The sequence below is a fragment of the Lethenteron reissneri genome, unplaced genomic scaffold (assembly GCF_015708825.2).
Source record: "Lethenteron reissneri isolate LAM-NWPU_2019-01 unplaced genomic scaffold, ASM1570882v1 scaffold_1423, whole genome shotgun sequence".
NCBI lineage: Eukaryota > Metazoa > Chordata > Hyperoartia > Petromyzontiformes > Petromyzontidae > Lethenteron > Lethenteron reissneri.
The window spans coordinates 6,878-28,644 of NW_026891139.1; the positions used below are offsets into that span (position 1 = coordinate 6,878).

The 21,767-nt window shown below is 48.2% G+C and overlaps 1 protein-coding gene and 1 non-coding gene across 2 annotated transcripts; both read left to right on the forward strand.

Moving 5' to 3' along the window:
* The first annotated feature begins 7,822 nt into the window (after window positions 1-7,822).
* LOC133362281 (brother of CDO-like) lies at window positions 7,823-10,184 on the forward strand. Its single transcript, XM_061581209.1, has 3 exons — window positions 7,823-8,035; window positions 8,995-9,182; window positions 9,926-10,184. Exons 1-3 carry the CDS (start codon window positions 7,891-7,893, stop codon window positions 10,100-10,102), a joined length of 510 nt encoding a protein of 169 aa, XP_061437193.1. The 5' UTR covers window positions 7,823-7,890; the 3' UTR covers window positions 10,103-10,184.
* Window positions 10,185-18,422: 8,238 nt separating this feature from the next.
* TRNAR-CCU (transfer RNA arginine (anticodon CCU)) lies at window positions 18,423-18,495 on the forward strand. Its single transcript has one exon. It is a non-coding gene; the product is annotated as a tRNA-Arg (tRNA).
* Window positions 18,496-21,767: the final 3,272 nt, after the last annotated feature.

A 21,767-nucleotide genomic window follows, 5' to 3' on the forward strand; every position in this document is an offset into this window, starting at 1 on the left:
ATGAACACCTCCACGCAAAAGGCAATGTTGTTGATTTAAGGGTTGCGATATTGTTGATACGGATTTATAAAGACATTTCGACCTTTTGTAATGTTTACAAATGCATATGTCAACATCGTTTATTGCACTTTTAATGCGTGGGTGGAAATCGCATACAGGAGTCATTTTGTTTAGATTTATTTTGCTTTAGTAATTTGCTACTTTGTTTTGTTTTTCTCAAAGTTGGCTGGGATATTGTCAGTGGCCAGTGACCCTGGGGCACTGTGTTCGCCTGCTCGGAGTCAAACACCCCGATTGCCACAGCCGAATATATCACTGCAGCTTCACCAGGACATGAATGCATTGCCACGGAAGTGAACCCTGTTCTTGCAATCAGGGTAGACTTGGGTATCATCATCATGATCAGCCATGCTCAACCCTCTGCTGGATGAAGGCCTTCTTAGGCCACCGCCAACTCTCATGACCCTCTGTGATAGTCCACCTCGCACATGCACACAAACTGGTTTTGTCGTTCCATCTCCTCGTTGGACATCCCCTTGGATGTATTCCATTCCTTAGCTGTAACTCCTTTTATTATTCTTGAAAATCCTACATTCCAGTGAATTGACCTGCCCAAGGCTGCTACGGGTGTTTGTTTATAGTTTTAATGACTATCATATACCAGTGTCATCAATCTAAAATCGCAAGTTTTCTGACCAATCTCTACAAATAGTATTTCTGGCGTGCACTCATTTGCTTCGTGTTATCCACTTGTTGTTATTTTTCTATTAGGGTTGTCCAGATTAATCTTGCAGACGAAATAATTGGCGAGGAATTGATTGAACATCGCAAGCAAGGCTCTCCTGAGGAACAGTCTTGAGACCCGGCTGAGGCCTTGCGCAAACATTTTTATTATAAAATCGGCTATGAATAGACGGTGGAAAAACGAACTAGCAGGTCTTACGTAACGATAGGTTCTTGGGTTTCACACGTTCCTTGAAAAGGAAATAATTACGTCAATAGGCTCTCACCTGGATTAATAATATACAGGTGATACAGGTTAGTAAAACAAACAAAACATATTCGCCTAAGTCTTAATACTTGTGTTGTTCCTAATTCTCACGGCAATTCCCACAAGAGTTTCACGCCAACATTGTCGTCATTCCGATCGCTGCGTTCTTGGCTCTGCCTCTCGACTCGAAGCAGACTTTGTGTACCGGTTTAAAGATGAACCGCGTCCCACTGCGCCCCCGACAACCCGTGCCGCGTTGAAGGCTGTCCTGTGCTTGCGAAGCGTTGCGCGCTACTCGCTCTACACACGCGCGCGCGTTCCGCGTCTCTCACTCCAACCACCCAGCCCATCCGCTCCCGCGCTGCGGGGTGGCTGAAAAGCCAGGCGCCTCATGGTGCGGCCAGGTCCAAAATCGCTCTCTCGCGCACACAGGGGAGGGAGGGATGGAGGGTTCGGGTGTTTTGGTCAATCGCAGTTAGCTGGTCACAGACCCACGAAATGGCCAGCGACCAGCAACAAACCGCGTACTCTTGAAGGTTGCAAATAGGCGAAGTCGATACATTTCGCGAATTGAGCCAGTGTGTGTTTTTATATATATATACGTAAGAATTTGGTGTGAGTTTAAACAGAGCGGACACAACCGCCACTACTGCTCTGTTCTGAAAACGGGGGGGTGTGGGGGGGTTAATGAAGATCGATGGTGCTGGAATTTCATTGCCACAGTTGCACTCGTAATTGACGTCATCGGGTGCGCGGTGACTAATGTTAATTGGACAGCTGCTGCCGCCGAGCGTGTCGCAAAAGGTTGGTTATCTCCTCGCCGTCAATGCGTTCAGCATCGGGTGTTCCCTGAGGTGCGACAATTTCTGGGTGGCGCAGTGGTAACAGTTGCGTCTCGCAGCAAGGAGGGCCCTGGGTTCGAATTCCTGACACGGGCCACCTTTTTCTGCGTTTCGCGTGGGTTTCCTCCCATAGCTGAAAACATACAATTGTGTGTATGTGGATCTTCTTTCGCACCGTACGTAACCAACCGTGCTCATGGCATGGGTGTTGGCCACACATCCCGATGCAGGGACCCTCTTTAAAAATAGTTTTTGGACTCCACGTGGCCTTCCCGGGTAAATAAGTAATTTGTTCATTCAACCCCCAACGCCCTCCCCTTTTTACAATTCGCCGTCAATAAAACGATCGATTTATATTTTTTTAAATGTTGCATTTATTCCTCACGAACTGATACGCCGCTTTTCCCCAACATTTCACTGTGTCATAGCTTGTGCCCATCGATAAGCTTGTTGGCGTCTGCGTGTGTACGCCGTGATGGTTGTGACGCTGATGGTGGTGATGCTGACTGTTGTGACATTGTTGTCGTCGTTCTTGTTGTCTTTGCAGATCTATGCCCCCGGAGCCCTGAGTGGCCGCGCGTGAGCCCCGGGTCCCCATGGCCTGCCGTGTCATCGTGCCGTGCCTTCTGGCTGCTGCTTCTCTCTGCATCGCACGCGCCGCAGGTAGTGACATCGCTACACCCGGCGGCAGCAACTGTGGGTCCCCTGAGAGCTCGTACAGCACATGCCAAAGTTAACTTTTTATATATATGTGTAGGACTCGTACTCGGCTGGCTTTCTGTTCTCTTCATTTTCCGCTTAAGAGTCCACCTCCGCCGTGCCACCGCTCCGCGTCTCTCCGTGCCTTTACTCCGCTCCGCATCTCTCCGTGCCCTCACTCCGCTCCGCGTCTCTCTCTCGCCGCGTCTCCTCCGCGTCTCTCTCTCTTTCGCTAGGTCTGTTGACTCTACTGCTATTCTACACTGCATCCTTCAGATGCATGGCTATCCCTGTTCGCACACTGCGTTCTCGCTGTCACTGTCTCTCTATACTCTACTCCGTCTGTCGCCGCTAACCCACTCTTTCTCTGCTCTACTACCGTCACCGCCTGCTCTGCGATTCCCCGGGCACCGTCGCTGCAGCTCCATCCAAGACGCCGACCAAGACAAGAAGCCCCTCTCTCCATAGCGCTGTGGCTTATATCCCCACACCAATTAATCCCCATTAATTATCTCAACCCTCCGCTTATTACTCGCCCCCTGGCCCCCGGTCTCACGTGACCTTGTTATTGCCGCCAGAGCGACGCCAGCTAATAACCAATTACCCTCTTAGCCAATCGCTGGCCTGTGTCCCCCCAGCGACCCCGAACACCTGTCTCAACACTTAACGACCCTCTCACCTAATGCCACAACAACAACCGTGTCCTCGCATACCCCCCACTGTACTCTGCTCGCTGGCATAGCAACAGTGGAAGAGAATGCGTGGCGCGCCATGACTCTAGTCCTACAGATATAAAAGAGAGCGCTCAACTGCTATTTTCCTGAGCCGGTAGTGGAAACTTTTGATTCCTACGGCGGCCCCCGCCACCAAAGGATAACCACTGTCAGCATCCCCACAAAATAGTTCTCGTTTTATCGACCCGGAGGAGTGATGGACTAAGTCAACCCCCAAACCAGGATTTGAACTTTCAACCTTCCAATTGCGAGCTGCTCGATTTACCGCTGTGCCACCGAGCGTTTTTTGTTTGTTTATAAATACACATAAATATATCTTGTTTAATAGACATTCGTAGACATATGAATTAACTTCTAGACATCTCCACGAATCTTAAAACTACAGCATGTTTTTGAGTTTGAGTAGTGCTCTGCCTTTGTCATTTCTTTGCACATTTGGTCCGATCGTAACGTCACGAGTAGAGACGCGGACGGTCTCCTTTGCTTAAAAAAAACACCCGTTTAGAATTCAGCCAACTCACTTTGCACCGATGCCGTGCTCCCCCACACATCCATCCACCCTCCCGCCCGCCCGCGCACACAACAGCAGCAGCTGTTCAGTGACTTATCTTGGTGGAATCGCGGTGGAATTAGCAATTAGGGGGTGCTGGATGATGTTCAAACAGCACGTGAGTTTTTATATCTGTGCGCACACAGGGGACAATGAAGCATGCATTTTTATATTGATGGTGCACAGTGCCGAAAACTACTTCTTGTATTCGGTGTAACATTCACAGGTGGCTGTCTCCATGCTCTTCGCAGCGTGATGTGTAGGGGGCAAAGGTTGACAATCTAAACGTCAAGTTCCCGAATTGTACCAGGCCTGAGGCTTCATTTGCCTAGAATCGGTAGCCAGTGCAGCGAGTCAAACATTGGCTCCAGGGAGACTCGGGTAGCTTGGCGTCTTGTGCCGCTCCTTGCCACAGCCCCGTGTGTGTTGGCACGTCCTCGGCAGTGGATCGTTCAACACGGCTTTCCCTCAAGCGTATATGGTGAAAGTAAACTGGAGTGATTCGTAATTGACGATTGTGGATCGGATCTCATGAGTGCAATGCCAGAAATAAGTCTGCGCGTTAAATACAATGGAACGTCAGTCTTTGTACATGCGCATTGTGTGTGTAGGTGTTTGTCAGTACTGTGTATATACACATACATTCATATTCCATGCGACTGAAGTTTTGCGCAAGCAAGACGTTTCAGTAATGGTATTTACAATTACATTTGACGAGTGAATACTCTTCCAATGTTACGAGGCTTAAACATTGATTTGATATTGAATGTTATCTTAAATAAACAAGGTAAAAAAAAATCCGCAAAAATAGATGTGACCTGTTATCTGCTGTCATTAAAGGGATCTCCCACGCCGTAGGAATGTGGAATTTATACTAACAGCTCAGGGCCACCAACAGAGGGAAACATCATCCCGCAATCTCTTGATCTGGCCCTTCGCCAGCATTGATCCAAGTGTAATAATACTCTTGGAGACGGCTTGTGGAATCGGTCCTTTTATTTACTTATCTCAGTTCACAAGCACTCCCCGTTGCTGGCAGGCTACGGGGAGTGGGCAGACCGATCACAAGAGACGCACCGCCACGTGGCACTCTGACTGTTGTATATGTCGTATAGATACAACATGACCCCGTGTCCCTCGGCTCTCCCCTTATTTAATGCCTGGGTCACGTGATACGCTCCAGCCAATCCTTAATAGCCTGCGCTGAATGTTCCAGATTCCCCATCAACTCTCGGGACCACGCCCCTGACTTGTCTTCCCATTGGCTGAGGCCAAGACCAGCAGAACCAATCACCCTAGTTGACATCCCTCGATCCCGCCAGGGCCATGCTCCCAGGCTCTCCCCCCATTGGCTGTAGAGCAGGACCGGCAGAGCCGATCACCACGTGAGCCGAATCAATGCTGCCGGCAAGATGCACGCCCAGCGAGACTGTGTAGCGATGGGTTGTGTAAAAAAAAAATTACGTGGAGAGACAAATATGGTGAGCAGGCAATATTTGTTTGGGTCGGGGAGTTGCCTTGACTTGTGTGGCTACGGCTGAATGTGAATTTTGGAAGCCACCAGCGCTGGTGTTTTGGCACTGACACTGAAACGAACAAGAAAAATCGACGGAACCGCACGCGCGCACATTTCCCCGCGGCTTGGCGGACTTCTCCTCTCAACTCAGTCGCCGCTCGCAGGTCGCTCTCCCTGTGTGGCATCTTCGCGCGGTTGAGGTAGTTGAAGCAGGAGTGAGGGCCGAGCTGGGGTTTGCTGCCGGGCTGGTCGGGGAGGTGGAGGCTGCCCCCCCCCACCCACCCAAGCTCCCGCGTTCACAATGAGCCTGTGTGTGGGGCGAGACGGAGCTCAAAAGCCCCATTCAGTGGCTCTCTCCCACCTTCCCCGGTGCGCTGATCGATTCCAGCAATTATCTGTAATTAGCTTTCCCCAACAGACGCGGCTGAAAATAGGGCGGGGGGGCGGTGGCTCGCTCCGGCGTTGGCTGGCAGCGGCTTTTGCAAACCGCTTGGGCAGCCCTCCTGGTCACCGCTGTGTGAAAACAGAACAATATTTTTGTTGGAAATGGTCGGTAGTTTCGTGGACTGTTGTTGTTATTTTTTTAAAGGAAAGTACGGATGCTGACCGTATTTGTTCTCCATCTTTTCAACTTGTCAGCGTGTTTTTTGTTGTTGTCGTCGTCATTGCCGTGTCACTAACTTTCTAGCTGACGTTGAATGAAGATTTTTGGCCGACATTTAATGCAGCGGTGGGATTTGTTTTGACCTATAAAATAACTGCGTGACTTTACGCGTGTGTCATTTGTGAACACATGCAAAATGTTGGTGTCTCTCTCCGAGCTCTTACCCAGCAATGGAAATCCCAATTCCCATGGCGATGAGCGCACGGCCACCGTGGATTTATCACAAAGTTGTGGTCGCTTTATCGGCCCTGGAAAAACGATGGGCTGCGACGAGGCCCCAACCTGCATGAGAACTCCTCACTCACCCGGCTGCTGTGCAACGAGTGCTCGAGCCGAAGCGGCACCTGGGCCGGACGTGTATTTAGGATGTGCATTTTGAAACTGCGAACGAAACTATTTTTTTTCTACCAGGTAAAGCTGGCCGAGTTGGATAGCTCTTTTCGGAAGCGACCTGGCGGCATGTAATGATAGCACAACGAATTGGCTTGTCACATGGACATTTTTTGCGGCCAAATACTCAAAACGCATGTTGATTCGAAATGCGGAGGGAAATACCGGAGCACCAGGAAAAAAATCCCCGCGACCATGGCGAGAGAGAGAGAGAGAGACACGCAAACTCCAAATATACAGCAGCAGGCGTCAGTCGGGATCGAACCCACGACCCCCTGCATACCGGGTGAGGTAGTCGACATCTCGCCACCGCGGCACGACGCGAGTCTGCCGAGTGGCGGCGATAGCCGCTCGCTACGCTGCGGGCGCTTCGCTTCGTCGTCGCAACGCCGGTCCAAGAGCGGTCGTCGCCATCGGCTCCCATTCACGGGGGGGGTGGGCGGAGGGGCACGGCTCCGCCGCGCATTGTGGCCGCCCTGCGTGATCGTAGCCCCGTTGTGTTATTGTCACTGTGTCAGTCAGCGTGTTTCACAAAGCTTTATTGTATGAACTGCGGGAGTTTATCATTGGATAAGAGGGGGGTCAGGGTTTGACACTTGCCAATGTGTGAAGGCCGTGGGCAGGGGAAACACCCCCTCCCCACTTCTTTACCCCCCCGCCCCTTGGCCGCCGTGATAAGTGATCTGCATTCCGAGTCCCCCTTTACAAAGAGGATGCTAATAAAAGCTGTTGGGGTCACAGCAAGTCTCGCTCAGCTGCAAATAAAAGTTTATCAGATCTGCTGACTGCTAATTTTTCCACACTCTTGGCCTTTATTTTACGCGCCGCGAACGATTTGGCATTTATATTAAAATAAAAACAACATGACCCTGCCGTGGAAATGCGAGGATCGTGAAGCAATGTCCCGACGGTGCCGATTCTCCCAGAGCGGAAGTATCTCTCCTCTGGCCTGGCTCGTGTCGCGCTCTCTCTCTGTGTCTCTCTACTGGAGAGTGCGTTGGGACGTCGCGTCGAACATCACCCGCAGCTCGCAAGTCGAGCTGTTAATGTTGCCCGGGTCTATAAAAACGGCACACGTCTTTTTTACTGGGCCCGCCAGCCGCCCCCTGATTGATTCGTAAACGCTTTAACCCTTAACGCATCTCTGAGATCCGTGTCACAGCTTTAAACGGCCAGACAGAGAACACATGAGCAGTGATTGGCTTACCTACGTTAGAGGATTGCTTGAAAACAACCAACCTACTCTTTCTCCTTGTCCTCCTCTTCTCTGCGCCACTTTTACTCGTAACGCCATCTCTTCCATTTCTTGATTTTCCTCCTCATACATTCCTCCTCTTAATTCTCATGTTCATCATCATCCTCATCTTCCTCAACCTTCTGATCCTCATCCTCCACATCCTCATGCTCCTACTCCTCATCCTCCCCCCCTGTCCCCGCAGTCCCCGAGGCCCCGTGGGCGGTGAGCGTGCGCTCCGGCGCCAGCGGTGCGGTCTTCGTGTCGTGGATGCCGCGCGGCACGGGCGGCTCCCCCGTCAGCGCGTTCCGCGTCGAGTGCCGGCGCGTGGGCCGTGGCGCCGGCAAGTGGAAGGAGGCCGCGTCCGGCATCCCGCCCGCCAAGCTCGCAGTGCAGATCGACGGCCTCGCTGCCGGTGAGGCAGTCGACCGTCGTCATCGGACGCGGATCGTGGGGCGCGGTGGGGCCGGCTATGTTAAAACATAAATATATGTATTTTATTAAAATATTGTATGTGTTCATGTTGAGCTACTTTCGCACCGTGTGCAGACAACTGTGCTAATCGGAGGTGCGGGGGAAGGACGGCAAACTAAACACAAAAAGCAGTTCTAAAAAAAAACGTTTTCAATCTAGATCTAGAAGTGCATAGCTCCAGTGGCATCCTAATATCGGAATGAAGAGCATTCCAGAGGACCGCTGAAGTGCACCTAAAATGCGATGACCGTCTTTGTTCGATGGCTTGCCAAAAGCCATTGCAAGGATGACCGGAGTTCGCTCTGATTTATGAATATTGATCAAATACCAATTGTTTGGCTGTCAAGGGGGTGGCAATTGCCTCCACCTCCCACCGTCCTTCCGTCCTGATCTGGCACCAATTGTCAGACAGCTGATTGTTTACGAGCTATTCGTGCATGTGGGGATGATGGCGCTGCCACGTTGTAATGGTTGGCACACTGGCCTGCAATCCAGAGGTGACCGGTTCATCCTCGCATTTCTTAATGCCCCCCACCCTCCCCCCACCCTCACCTCTGCCCGCCCCGCAGTATAAATGGCTACACCACAGTCGGTCGATCGGCGGGTCGCGTGTGGCGGAATAAAGTAGTGTGGCTTATGCCCATCTCCTTTCAACACGAGTCTAGTCGACGTGGCGGAGTAGGCCCCAAAAACTCTCCGTTGTAGTTCGCTCTGGCGAAGGCCCTTCCACCAGCGTTGGCGCGATTCGGCACATTTCAGGGTCCGCAATCTTTGCAAAACATTTTTTTCCCACTTTACCTCCTATAGACAACGAGCAAAACAAACAAAAAAACCTCGACATAAATTGTCGCGCAGCTTGTGACCGTCGCCGATTCGTGCTCGCTTCCTTGACGCTCCCAGGCTGGGCGTACTGCTTCCGCGTGGCGGCGCTGAACGCGCACGGCGAGAGCCCCTGGAGCGTCCCCTCCACGCCGTTCTATCTCTCGGGCTCCCCCGGGGGGGCGTCCGCCTCCCAGCGAATGCTCGCCGCCCCCCACATCTCCGCCACGAAGGCCGTGAGCGACACGTCCATTCGCATCACCTGGACCGTACGTAACTATTTCAACGATCGATGACGACGATGATGCCGGAGAGCGCGGTAGTACTTGGTCGTAACAACCGTCTCGTGTCAGTGGTTTGCGGCAGGTTCACATCCCTGTCTGGGAAAGACGGTGAAATGAGTGCCTCATTCGTGGGATGCCAGTTGTCATGTGCAATGACTGGCACCCACCATAGGAATGTTTAAATCCAACCAAGATGTGCTGGTTCACCAGAAATGCCCCAAGCTCATCAGAGCAGCGTGGAGTCAAGTCAAAGGTGTGCGGCTGCGCAGTCACTTGCTCTCGCCTCCGCTGTGTTTGGTCTCCTCTTTCACGCCGACCCGATGTCTCGGAAGAGTGTTGGAGTACGCACACTTTACCCCCACCACTTGGTACTTGCTGATCGTCTAACTGTGGGGTTCCCTGTTTAAACTGCTGGGAGGACAGAAGCAGGTTGGGGGAATTTTAGAAACTTGCTCGATTTGTTTCTCACTGTCGTGCCGGGAGACGGAGCAATAATTCTCAAGTAGAATGTTGTGTGTGTGTATGTTGAACTTCTTTCGCACCGTACGTAGCCAACCGTGATAATCGGAGGTGCGATTCATGATGATGAGAGTGGTGCGAGGATGATTGAAAAAGTGGTAGTAATGGTGGTGATTATGGCGCTGACACGTCACAATGCCGACGACGACGAGGATGATCACGCTGATGGTCGTGACCCCCCCCCCACCCCGCGCGCTCGTCGTGCGCAGTTTCCGTCTGCCGCAGCTCCGGCGCAGCCCGTGCAGAAGGTGACCGTCTACTACCGCCCCACCGACTGCGACAACGAAGAAGACTACCACAAGAAGATCCTGCACGGTGAGCGCCTCGGCGGCACCCGGCACGAGCCACCGCCGTCACATCGGCTTAGAGCTCTGCGGGATGTTTAGAGTTTGAGGGACGTCACGTGTGAGCGGCCCTCGCGCTGTGCAAGTTGTACGCAGGTGAACGCCGTTCCAGCTACAGACGCAGCCTTCCTCGGTTTAGTGGCCTCAGGTCCGACGCAAATTCGCAGTAAAAAAACAGCGCACAAATGCGCGCCGCTCGTAAGCAGTCAGAAGGTGCGGCTTCCCCGTCGTGCCGTGCACGCGTGTCATGTGACCGCCGCTGTCAGCCTTGTCGAGGCTGCCAGCTCAGGAGAGCTTAACGTGGTGGGGCCGTACAGTTGTTTAGATCGCCAACTCGAATGTGAAATGTGGCCGTCCCCTTTTGTTGGCATGGGTTTTCTCATAATTTATAGAAAGCGTTGTAAAGAGAGCACATGCATTAGTATAACGGTCTGAGTTGTATGACGTGTGCATTGTGGGTACTTACCACAGTCATTTGAAAAATGAATGTAATGTCTTTCAGATTTCTGTTTGTGTATGTTGTCCGAGCTTGCACTGTGGGGAGCGGTGGTGCAGCGGTTAGCGCGCTGCACGATGAACCCAGCAATACGGGTTCAATTTCTGCTCACGGCCAACACCAGTGACAACTATCTGAACCGGTCCTGGGCCTCCCCTAGGTCAACTCAGCCTCAAATGAGTACCTGGTGCGGTGTGTAAACATCGCCACTAGGGAGAAAAAGGCGGTTGGGAGTGGTGCTGGCCACCCACCCGCTCATGTGCCGTGCCGGCCTTCATAGGTGCTACTCGCTAGCAGCACTTGCCCCTACAATCTGTTAAGGCCATTTTGGGGATCTTTGTCTTTATGTCTTTGTCTAGCTTGCACTAGAATTCAGATTAATTTGTTTAACCAGGTTAGAGCTCAAGAGACCAAGCATAGACCCATTTGCAATATAAAGTACAGCAACGAAGCACGTGCAAATCAGAGCAAACGAAACACGTCTACGGAAGACGTAGAGAATACTGCACGAACATAATTTGCTGTTCAAGAGAACAAGTCCCCTGTAACTTTCATTCCGAAACAAAGACTAAACCAAACTTAACATTTTATCAGGTAAGGCCCATTGAGCTACATAGCTCAATGAAGTGGCCAGCGACCTGACCTCAAATGATGGCTCAACGAAGTGGTTTATCATGTGGGCATTTACAGCAGCCAAATACTCTAAATGCATGTTTCCAAATGTCGAGGGGAAAAACCCGAGGACCTGGAGAATGATCCACGCAACCATGGGGAGAACATGCAAACTACAAATATGTCGGCGTCAGGGTCGGGATCGAACTCACGACCTCCTCTACACCAGGTGAGGTAGCTAACATCTCGCCATCGAGATGCTCATAGTACAATCACGTTACAGGAGCGTGAAGATATGTCACGCCGTAGCTGATTGCATCCTGCAGCTGATAAACACGTGGCGTGCCGCGTGAGTCACGCGGTCACGCGTTGGTCGAATTGATCCACGATGCGGCTCGGCCGTAACAGCTGCCGTTCGCCGTGTCACCCCAGGGAGCAGAGACTGGCACGTGCTGAGCGGACTTCAGCCGGAGACGTCGTACGACATCAAGATCCAGTGGTTTAGCACGGCGGGAGAGAGCGCGTTCAGCAACGTCATGATCTGCGAGACGAGAGGTGGGCGAGTGCGGTGTCCGTCGTGTTGTCTTCTCATCGGGGATGGACCTCATTTTAGTCGAAGTCAACATAGTGGAGGCAAAAGTCAGTTTCTGACCAGCAATAGAATCAGACCCGAGTCACTGAGATTGTAATGTACGGTATTGCATTTACTATCGGGCATTCAATGATCCCCTTCCTGGAAATTCTATGAAATGTTCACAATTTGGGGGTCACGGTTTCTGTAAAACAGTGTTGTTATTTCGGTAAATGTATCACTTCTAGTGGTTGCAGAGTTTACGATGAGCCAATTAAATACAACATATACGAATTTAAAAGAATCAAATCTCTCACACGCAATTTGATCATTGTATCATGATTGTGAGAATCAATTTAAATCGAATCCATGCATCGTTACACGCCTGTGAAACATCACACAAACCTTGGTCTCCAGGACAGCGGCAACATGCGCTTATCACCTCTCCACACACAGGCAAACACCAGACACAAAAAGCATGCCCATTCACACACCAATCACCAACAAACTAATCTCATCGTCCGTCCTAAATCACAACCATAAACGCATTTTCTTTTCTTTCGTAAAACGCAAATGCACCGATCTGTTCTTTTTATTGTTGAAAAAAACAAACCCCTTTGCTTTTATTCTTCCCCCCCTCCTGCCTCATCAGCAACAGCTCTGGCCTCGTCTCATTAGGCTTCACAGGCCAGCGTTTGTTTAGCAAAGAACCGTCCCCTGGCCAAAAAGAAAAACGCAAACCACATGGTGGCTGCTTCCTAACGTGGCCGCAATGCTCGTGCACCGGGGGGGGGGGGGGTGATCGAATGTCTCGTGGCAGCGCTAACGCCGCCGCCGCCGGCTCTGGCTACAAGAGACACACACGCACAGAGTCATCGGTAATGGCGCAAAGGTACAATGCACGGGGCCATAAGCGACTGGAGTTGAGTCCGGCTCTCTCGCTGCACTGCGGAAGGGTGAGGCAGTGTTCATTTCTCTTCGAGGCCATTATTGCCATCCAGCAGTGGATATTCTACGATAATATGCTACGGGCCCGGTTTCTATACATGGCAGCTACTAGTGGAGTCTCTCAAATTGGTATGGAGTGTATCGACCCTCGATGGATGATGGACGGAGTTAAGGACCCAGCCCCGCTCCCCTGAGGCAAGCACTCTGCCGCAGTGGCATCTGGCTGGATAACAGATAACTTTGACAGCAAACACTCTCATGGTGCTGATGCTGGTCAAGATCAAGATCAAAATATGCCATCGTGGCCAAAGCAACAATGGTACCAGGCCTAACCAGAGCTTTCTACCCTCCGCCAGATGGTCGTAACCATCGTGACGACAGATGAAGATGATGATCAATAATGTCATTTCTGTATTATATTATCACCATCACTACCATGAACATAATAATCGCCACCACCTTTGGCGCCATCACTTAGATCCAGAATTTAGACCATATTCAGCCAACACAATGGGCAGATATCTTGTTGTGATGCTGGATCATGAGAGAGATAGTCCCGCCAAGATTTCACCCGCAGCGGAGATGTCTAAAAGGAATATTTCTTGGCAAGCACACAATGTGCCTGCTGGCAATGTGTACGAGTCCAAAAAATGATCAATGCAACGCATTGTTTTAATTAATATAGAGCTTTATGAAGGCTGCCACATTTTTGGGGCATTACGAACAGGGCATCAGTGTTCCATGGAGGCATATTTTTAAAGCAACAAAAAAAAACGCTTGAAGAGGAAGCTGCGAGCTTTTCCTGCACCGCTGTTTCACCGTGCATGAGCCACGCTAAGCTACACCGGTGCCATGGCAGGTAACCGCCACGCTCTCCCTACGTTTGTTTTAAAAGCTGAGCATATTCGCACACGTAATAACAACAAAAACACGCATTCGTCAACAACACCATAGCCTGAAAAAGAAAAAGGGCTATGATGGGCGATGTTTGGGGCATTTTCCCTCCTTCACAGCACACACAGCGGACCAGAGAGGTGGAGTGCATAAGAGTTGGAGACATCACTTCATACGACATGCTTTGGGTTGTATATATCGCCTATACACTTGACTTTAAATGTTGACGGCTACAGTGTTATTGACAAATGTGTTGCGTTGTTTGCTATTTGTGCTTTGGGCGCCACTGCCGATGCACTATGAACAAACAATCTGTTCTATTTGTGCACGTGCAGTTTGATGGCTCAAGCCAATACACTGTCAGGGCCAAAAGTGTTTGAATTTTTTGCTAGACGTTATATACATGCTCTCTCCCGGGCTACACGGCATTATTTAAGTACATTAATGAACGAGCCAAAACTTGTTTTTATTTTTAACCTTGGTCATCACGAGTGAGCTCACTCAAGCAGCATTTGCATTACACGTGGCCTCCGTGTTTAAAGGACAGGCATATTGTGACTGGCAACTGACAGACACCAGGGAATTACCCCGTAGAGCCCTGAGACAAAGACATTCTCTATTTCTTCTACCAACGTCTGTACATAAATCAACCATTGGATGCACTTAGGCACAACTCGATAATCTTCTCAGTCAGGTCGGTATGTTTTCCCAGATAAATTAACGTAGAAATGATTAAAATGCAAAGTTTTTATACATGACACTTACATGTATTGTTCACGATCATGTAAAATATTTCCCATTATTTAAATGTATCATTGCTAATGCGGTATATCCGTCAAGTTGAGAGTCTTTTTTGTATCTCACTTTCCTTTTCGTTTAATTCCCCCAACGCTTTTCTACATCTGCATTGGCAGTGGTGCACGACAACAAATAATGCAAACTACAACACATTCCTCCGTCACACTGCGCAAAGGACACAGCATAACGTACAATAAGTGATATTTCTAACAATTGCGATTAACCTTCCTCATAGCAAATATAAAAACATTTTTACCAATAGATCTGACTGTTTTTTATACAAATAAACCATAATTTTCTTTCGAAAAAAACCATCCATTGCTGCATAAGCACACGAGTGCCATTTATCCCACGATGGGCCACAGCACTGGCTGCAATGGGAATTCGTGAGGGTTAGGTGACGATTGCCAATTCCCCAAATCACAAGTGCAAAGTGAAATGTTGCAGCACTCAAATTAGCACTCCTATTAAGTCATTTTCACAAGACAAAAAGCACCAGCGTGCTACTAAACACACTCGCATACACGGAGAAAATGACCTCACGATGCCGTTGTTTTTGGGAATTGTCGATATCGAGCTGTGATTGCAACAGTTAGCGGTGGGTTGCGAATCCACTGAACGTTGTAATTGTGGTCAAGAAGCGTTTTACAGCTGGTACGATCACTGGTATGCCTCTGGACATTACAGTTCCTGACACTGGTAAGCAGATGGAAATGTAATTCTCGACAGAGGCATTAAGCTCACAGCTTTCACCAGATTACCCCGGCTCTTTTACACCTCCTCAATCCCATTTCTAACGTCTGTTGGAATTCTATTGGGAATTTGTCTCGGAATTCCACCACAAAACTCTCACACATCGAGGACAATATAAATGCATCCTCAATTCCGGAAACCGGAATCGAAAATGTGTTGTGTCTCCTCAACGAGTGGCTCTTTCTCTCAAACGTCATTGGGCATCTATAGAGAGTTTGCTTGTTTGTAGGAATTAATCTTCAAATTCCTAATGGAATTTGTTTTGCTGTTATTGGTTGATCTGATAACTGAAGGCCACGCAATACGAGTTAAAATAAACAAGACAGGATTGACGTGGCATAGGGAGATCTTCATCCAGCAGTGTATATACCATAACTGATGATGATGTGGTAGTTACATATGAATATGAATACGTTGGGAGGATCAGTGGTGCCGTGGTTAGTGCACTAAGCTATCAATTCAGACCCAAAAGTAAAATTTCTAACCAGAGAGAACATCAGTGCTCTTTAATATCTGAAATCCTTTTTGGCTTCGTCTTAACCTTTGCCAACCCAGCACCGTTAAATATGGTCAGGCGACCCTCAAAACCAACAAGGCGAGGAGAGGCCGTCATTCAGCGGTAGATTGTTCAAGGGCTTGAATTTCTGACTTATTATTTAAACATGATGATAATACTGGTTAACGTTGCTTTCTCAAAGAAATGTTCCATTATTGATTACCCATGAGAAAGAATCAGTGATGATTGCAAATTCACGTCAGAATCAACGAAAAAGAAAATGAACGCACGTTTAAAACACATCCCGTGTGCATGGACGTGTGTGTCAGCGCAATTGCGCTACGACATTAGTGTCCTGGATTTGATTTGCAGCCATGGTAAACATCAACGGCGAGTGACTTTTGATGATGTCCTGGGCTTCCCTTAGGTTAACTCAGCCCTACATAAATACCTGCTGCGGTGTATAAACACCAGCACGTGTTTTAGAAGCAAGCCACGTGCTCCCCGTGCAGGTGAACGCAACGCACGTGCGCTGGTGGACACACACATTTTGCTTGGGCGCACTCGTACACGTGCGCGTGTGCACTTCAACACATGGGGGGGGGGGGGGGTGGTATGTACATGCCTGGGAAAGCTCGCTCACCCGCGCATGACGGGCCATACACATGGCACACCTGCACATACTTGCCGCGCTCATAGAGGGGAGCACCCAAAGGGAGATATAGGAAACACACGCACAGTGATGCACACACAGAAATCAATGATTCCCCCCCCCCCTGCCCTTGAACCTTGGAGACTTGGAGACTTTATCATGAGCAAGAACTCGCCACGGCCAGCTTTGCACACGAGAGAGCGGTTCGGCCCACACCACATTGTCGGTTGCCTATTTACCTTTGTTGATATAATACGTCCTGTACCAGATACTCACTTTTGGCCGAGTAAACCTAGCTGTGACCCGGGACAGATGTGTATGGTGGGGAATTGAACAATTTTTGGTGGGATTGTAGCGCTGCACAGTGCTCGGGCATCTGCAGCACAGCTCCCAGCATACACGCAGACAAACCGACGCACACAGAACCTTGTTTAGCCATTTGTCAAGCCAAGTGTTCACAGTGCGTTGTGAGCGCCCTGTTAAGGTCGGCACAGCTACACGAAGCTCGTGTAGCCAGCATCACACCACGCCGCCACTGCCTTTGTCTCTCATCACTTATACTGATATACTGCCGTAGATAATCATTATTTTGGCTGAATTCACCTAAAGGAAACCTAAGCCTATTTCGAATACCGATTTCCCATGGGCAGAAATCATATTGGGTGGCTTAGATCAGAGAGCAATACATGTGCAATTTGACTAACTTTCCTCTGATTGGGTGTCGGGTGTAATAGGTGATCGCTAACGGCACATGGCCATACACATGGGCAAAAAAACAAGTATGCACTTGGATTGTGGAACGTTGCCATATCTCTTCAAAGGTACTCTGTGAGAGTGGGCCATCGAACAGGTTTCATGTGGAAATGTTTAAGAAGAGTACCTCGCGTTAATAAAACGTAAATGTTAAGAGCCCATTATAGGTCGAACTTGTGTGTGCAGTTAACAATTGATTGGCATGTCAACTAGATAGTTTGTTTTAATGTATGTGCTTATTAATGATGTGTAACGCTATGTAATTCTTTCTGGGTGCAATTATTTTCCAGGCACAAATATAACACGTGGCAATTACTGTTCACTTATATACTCACAAATGTACGTTTTTTGCCTGAAACATATTTCCTTTAAATATATCAATATACAAATTACCTTGTAGACTATCAGGGCAAGTGCTGTTTGCAAGATCAATGAAGCCTTGTTATGTGGCCAGCAACAAAGTGCACTGGTTTTGTTTTGTTATTCACCCGAGGACTCGTGTTGTCCTCACCGTACCGAGTACTAATTTTTTCCCCGAGTCAACCTAGGGCAGGTTCAGTTGCGTTGGGCCCTGTGGCCAAAGAACGGGATCCTATAAAACGAGGCTCGTGAGCTCAAATGCACGAGCCATCATGTCCCCACCACTCCCCTTTGCAATTGTATTGATACACACGCCAATAAACACACGGCCCAATGGGTAAGTCTTTGTCAGGTACGTGTTTAAATAACGAATGCCGCGAAGAACGGTAACTTAATATTTAGTTTCAAATGTATCGCCTGTCATACAACTGATGCATTTGCAAGTGTCCCGCACATGTCTGCCCGACTCTAATTATACGGGTTTTTCTCTCTCTCTCCCTCCCTCTTCTTTTCATTGACTTCCTACAGCTCGCAACGCAGCAAGAATGTGCGCAGCATGGAAGGTTTTGGCGAACGATCAACCTGGAAGCAATTATTGGGCCTGAAAAAAACACAAAGCGCAATTATTTAACAAGGCCACAATCAAAACCTTTCACCCAGCATGTCATCCGAGTAAACTTTGGGTTACTGTTGAGAGCATTTAAGAACGTCAACTGTGACTGCAATTTAACTTTTTTTTAAATCCTTTATATTAAGTTCACTTGCTTACGACCGTGCAAATCTTTCGGTCGTTTTTTAACCCACTTCCCGTGATCCAATCGAGCTGACATTTTGCACACAGACTCGTTGTGCGTGACAATTAATTTTCGTGAAGAAAGTTTTTCCAAAATTTCCCACCTTTTTAGGAAAAAAAACAATTATCAACATGAATTAAACAGAGGGGATGAAAGGGGAAAAACATATATTTTTTTATTGTGAGTTTATTTACGAAGTCTGTACATAAGCCAGGTTTTCATCATGCTACATGTAGCCCCAGTGGCCTAATGGATAAGGCACTGGCCTCCTAAGCTAGGGATTGTGGGTTCGAGTCCCACCTGGGGTTGCTGAGAAAAAGCTGTTCATTTTGTAGACGTCAAGTTTATGAATCTGACGATGAGAAGCGAAGGGTGGTACTGTGCCGATCGAAGAGAGTGTGAAATCCGTGTACTTTGGTGACAGGAATCAACACTGATAAAGCAGAGGGGACGAAAGGGGGAAATACATATCCATTTTTAAATCCTTTATATTAAGTTCACTTGCTTGCGCGCTTACGACCGTGCAAATCTTTCGGTCGTTTTTTAACCCACTTCCCGTGATCCAATCGAGCTGACATTTTGCACACAGACTCGTTGTGCGAGACAATTTATTTTCGTGAAAATTTTTTTTCAAAATTTTCCACTTTGTAGGAAAAAAAAAATTCACTAACACAATCATATATTTTTCCTAAACACAGAAAATTATTCTTGATAGTGTGTCAACACACTATAAAAATGAAACTCTTACTCAAGAAAAACAGAAATGAATAAAAAAAAATAAAACCGATGCCACACATATACAGGATTTATAGTGAAAAACTTTGTTTTTACGGGTTAATTTTTTTAAAGTCCTATTCTTCTTCCCTGTCGGCTTTCATTTGTCATTCACAATCAGAGTTTGTGGTGTAAAGTTTTGGCAACCCTTCGCTCTGGATCGTATTTTGCTGGGAGGCACAAAATGGGGACCTCCTCATATTTCAGTGTGCATGTACACAGGATTTAATAACAACTCGCGAGATGTCCCAACAGTCTGTCTCGCTCGCGTTCTCTTTTTTATTTTTATTTTTAATCACATTTGATGAAGATATGTTTTCTTGCTGTTCAGATTCAAAATTGTTTTCAAATATTATTTGTCACTTATTCTTAAAGATTTTTAATAGTGTATGTTTGTTCCCACCAATCGCTGCACAAGTTAAGGATACGTATGATGACGTAAGCACGTTAGTGTGAGCCCTCCCGGAAGCCATAGAGAATGCATTGGAGCGCCCCCCGTTCGAAAAAAAACATCTTTGAATGTAAGTCTATGGGAACACTCGGGGCGATTCTCAGCCGGAGTGAAATCGCCCAAAAAGAGGCGGTACTCCACAGAACGTGACATGACGCTGATTGGACTATATCCAGAGACACAGTGACGGCTAGCGTGACTCTGTGGTTGGATGAGATTGGTGGTGCGTCGCCCAATCGCCCTAATGAAGAAACCGCCCCTGGTCTATGGTTCTCTCTGTGTATGAGTGAGTCTATGGGTCTCTGTGTATGAGTGAGTCTATGGGTCTCTGTGTGTGAGTGAGTCTATGGGTCTGTGTGTGTGATGAGTCTATGGCTCGCTCTGTGTGTGTGAGTGATTCTATGGGTCTCAGAGTCTGAATGACTCTGTCTTCTCGACAGACCTGTTCTCTGTCGAGAAGACAGAGTCTGAATGTGGGGGGGTGGGAGGTTGAAACTTATGGAAACATTTGTAATAGATTGACGGTGATCATTGCCACGAGTGTGTAAAAGAGAAGTGAACGCATCGCCTGTGGCGAACGCGGGGATCGAACCCGCGGATCGAACCCGCAACCTTCCGCATGGGAAGCGAGGGCGCTACCCACTGCGCTACTCGCCCAGGGCGTGAAGGTATCAAGCTCAGGGCTCCTACACGGTGACGTTCAGCCTAATCCATGATGAGTTCTAGATATGAAGCTTTCAAGTTCAAGTTCATGTATTAGGTGTAGCCCTGTGAGCCATTCGGCTCTTGAATCGGGTGCAACCGCAACAAACAAAAAACAAAGACATGAACAAAAAACATCTTAAAGTGAATATGTGACTAAGAGCAAACAGAAAACCAAGAACAGACAGAAAAATATTGCAGAAAAAAACACCGTACACCAACGCTGTGTGCAAATATCCCAGTGGGATGCAAGTCAAACAACAACAACAATAAGACAACTTAGATTAAGGCCATCAGTCTAACTCTGTACTACAACAAACAAACATGGCTAAACCAATACACTTTTCGAAATCACCAAAATAAAGCCATGAAAGCAAAATTTCGATCAACAATGTTTCTTTTAATAAACAGCAAATCCCAATCAAGCGGTCAGTGCCTTGCCCAATGGACTCACCAAATGTGTAACGTTTTCTATTTGAATAAATGTAAAATAAGTATAACCCGTAAAAACAAAGTTTTTCACTCTAAATCCTTTATATGCGTGGCGGCTAGAGTCCTCTCGTCCTCTGGCTTGAGATGGTTGCCACCTATGGGTCAGATGATTGTCTGCAGTATTAAGCAATTGGTAATTAAATATTTAATTTGTTTTCCCTAAACAGTGTAAAATTTTGTAAAAATTTTCTAACGAACATTAATTGTCTCGCACAACGAGTCTGTGTGCAAAATGTCAGCTCGATTGGATCACGGGAAGTGGGTTAAAAAACGACCGAAAGGTTTGCATGGTCGTAAGCAAGCAAGCAAGTGAACTTAATATAAAGGATTTAAAAACATATTCGCCTGTGGAGGACGCGGGGATCGAACCCGCGACCTCTCGCATGGGAAGCGAGACTGCGCCACTCGCCCAGCGCGTGAAGGTGTCACGCTCTGGGCTCCTACACGGTGACGTTCAGCCACATCCATGATGAGTTCCAGATTTGAAGCTTTCGTGACTGCAATGATTCATACTCTTAGGCTTTTTTCGGTAAAGTCGCTTATTAAATTGTAGATTTGAAGCTTTCGTGACTGCAATGATTCATACTCTTAGGCTTTTTCGGTAAAGTCACTTATTAAATTGTAGATTTGAAGCTTTCGTGACTGCAATGATTCATACTCTTAGGCTTTTTTCGGTCAAGTCGCTTATTAAATTGTAGATTTGAAGCTTTCGTGACTGCAATGATTCATACTCTTAGGCTTTTTCGGTAAAGTCACTTATTAAAGCATAAAACCCACGACGTTTCGATCACAATACATTTACATAATGTATTAATGACGTCAGTTAGAGTAGCCACTCGTTGTGGGAGGGGCTGTTGCTTGTACCCCGGGAGTGACGTCATGTCACCTGCTGCCGCGTGACGTCACAGGCTGCAGCTTCGCGCGTGCAGTGAAATCCGAGGTGAGAAATTCTCATCGCGGTTGTTGTGGTTGTTGTTGTTGTGCTTGTTGTGGTTGTTGTTATTGTTGTTTACCAAGCTAGAGCCTCGCTCTCTCTCTCGTAGGGATGTCACTAGAGCAGCAGCAGCTTGTGAATCGATGTCCAAGTTGGAACTTTACAACGCGGGGCCTAGACACGCGGGGCCTTGCCTCCTGCCCTCGCCTGGTCGCGTTTGCTTTAAT

Coding starts and splice junctions, on each gene's coding strand:
- LOC133362281 (XM_061581209.1), top strand. CDS start 7,891: ATGCCGCGCGGCACGGGCGGCTCCCCCGTCAGCGCGTTCCGCGTCGAG. Junction 8,036..8,994: donor GATCGACGGCCTCGCTGCCG/GTGAGGCAGTCG, acceptor TGACGCTCCCAG/GCTGGGCGTACTGCTTCCGC. Junction 9,183..9,925: donor CCATTCGCATCACCTGGACC/GTACGTAACTAT, acceptor CGTCGTGCGCAG/TTTCCGTCTGCCGCAGCTCC.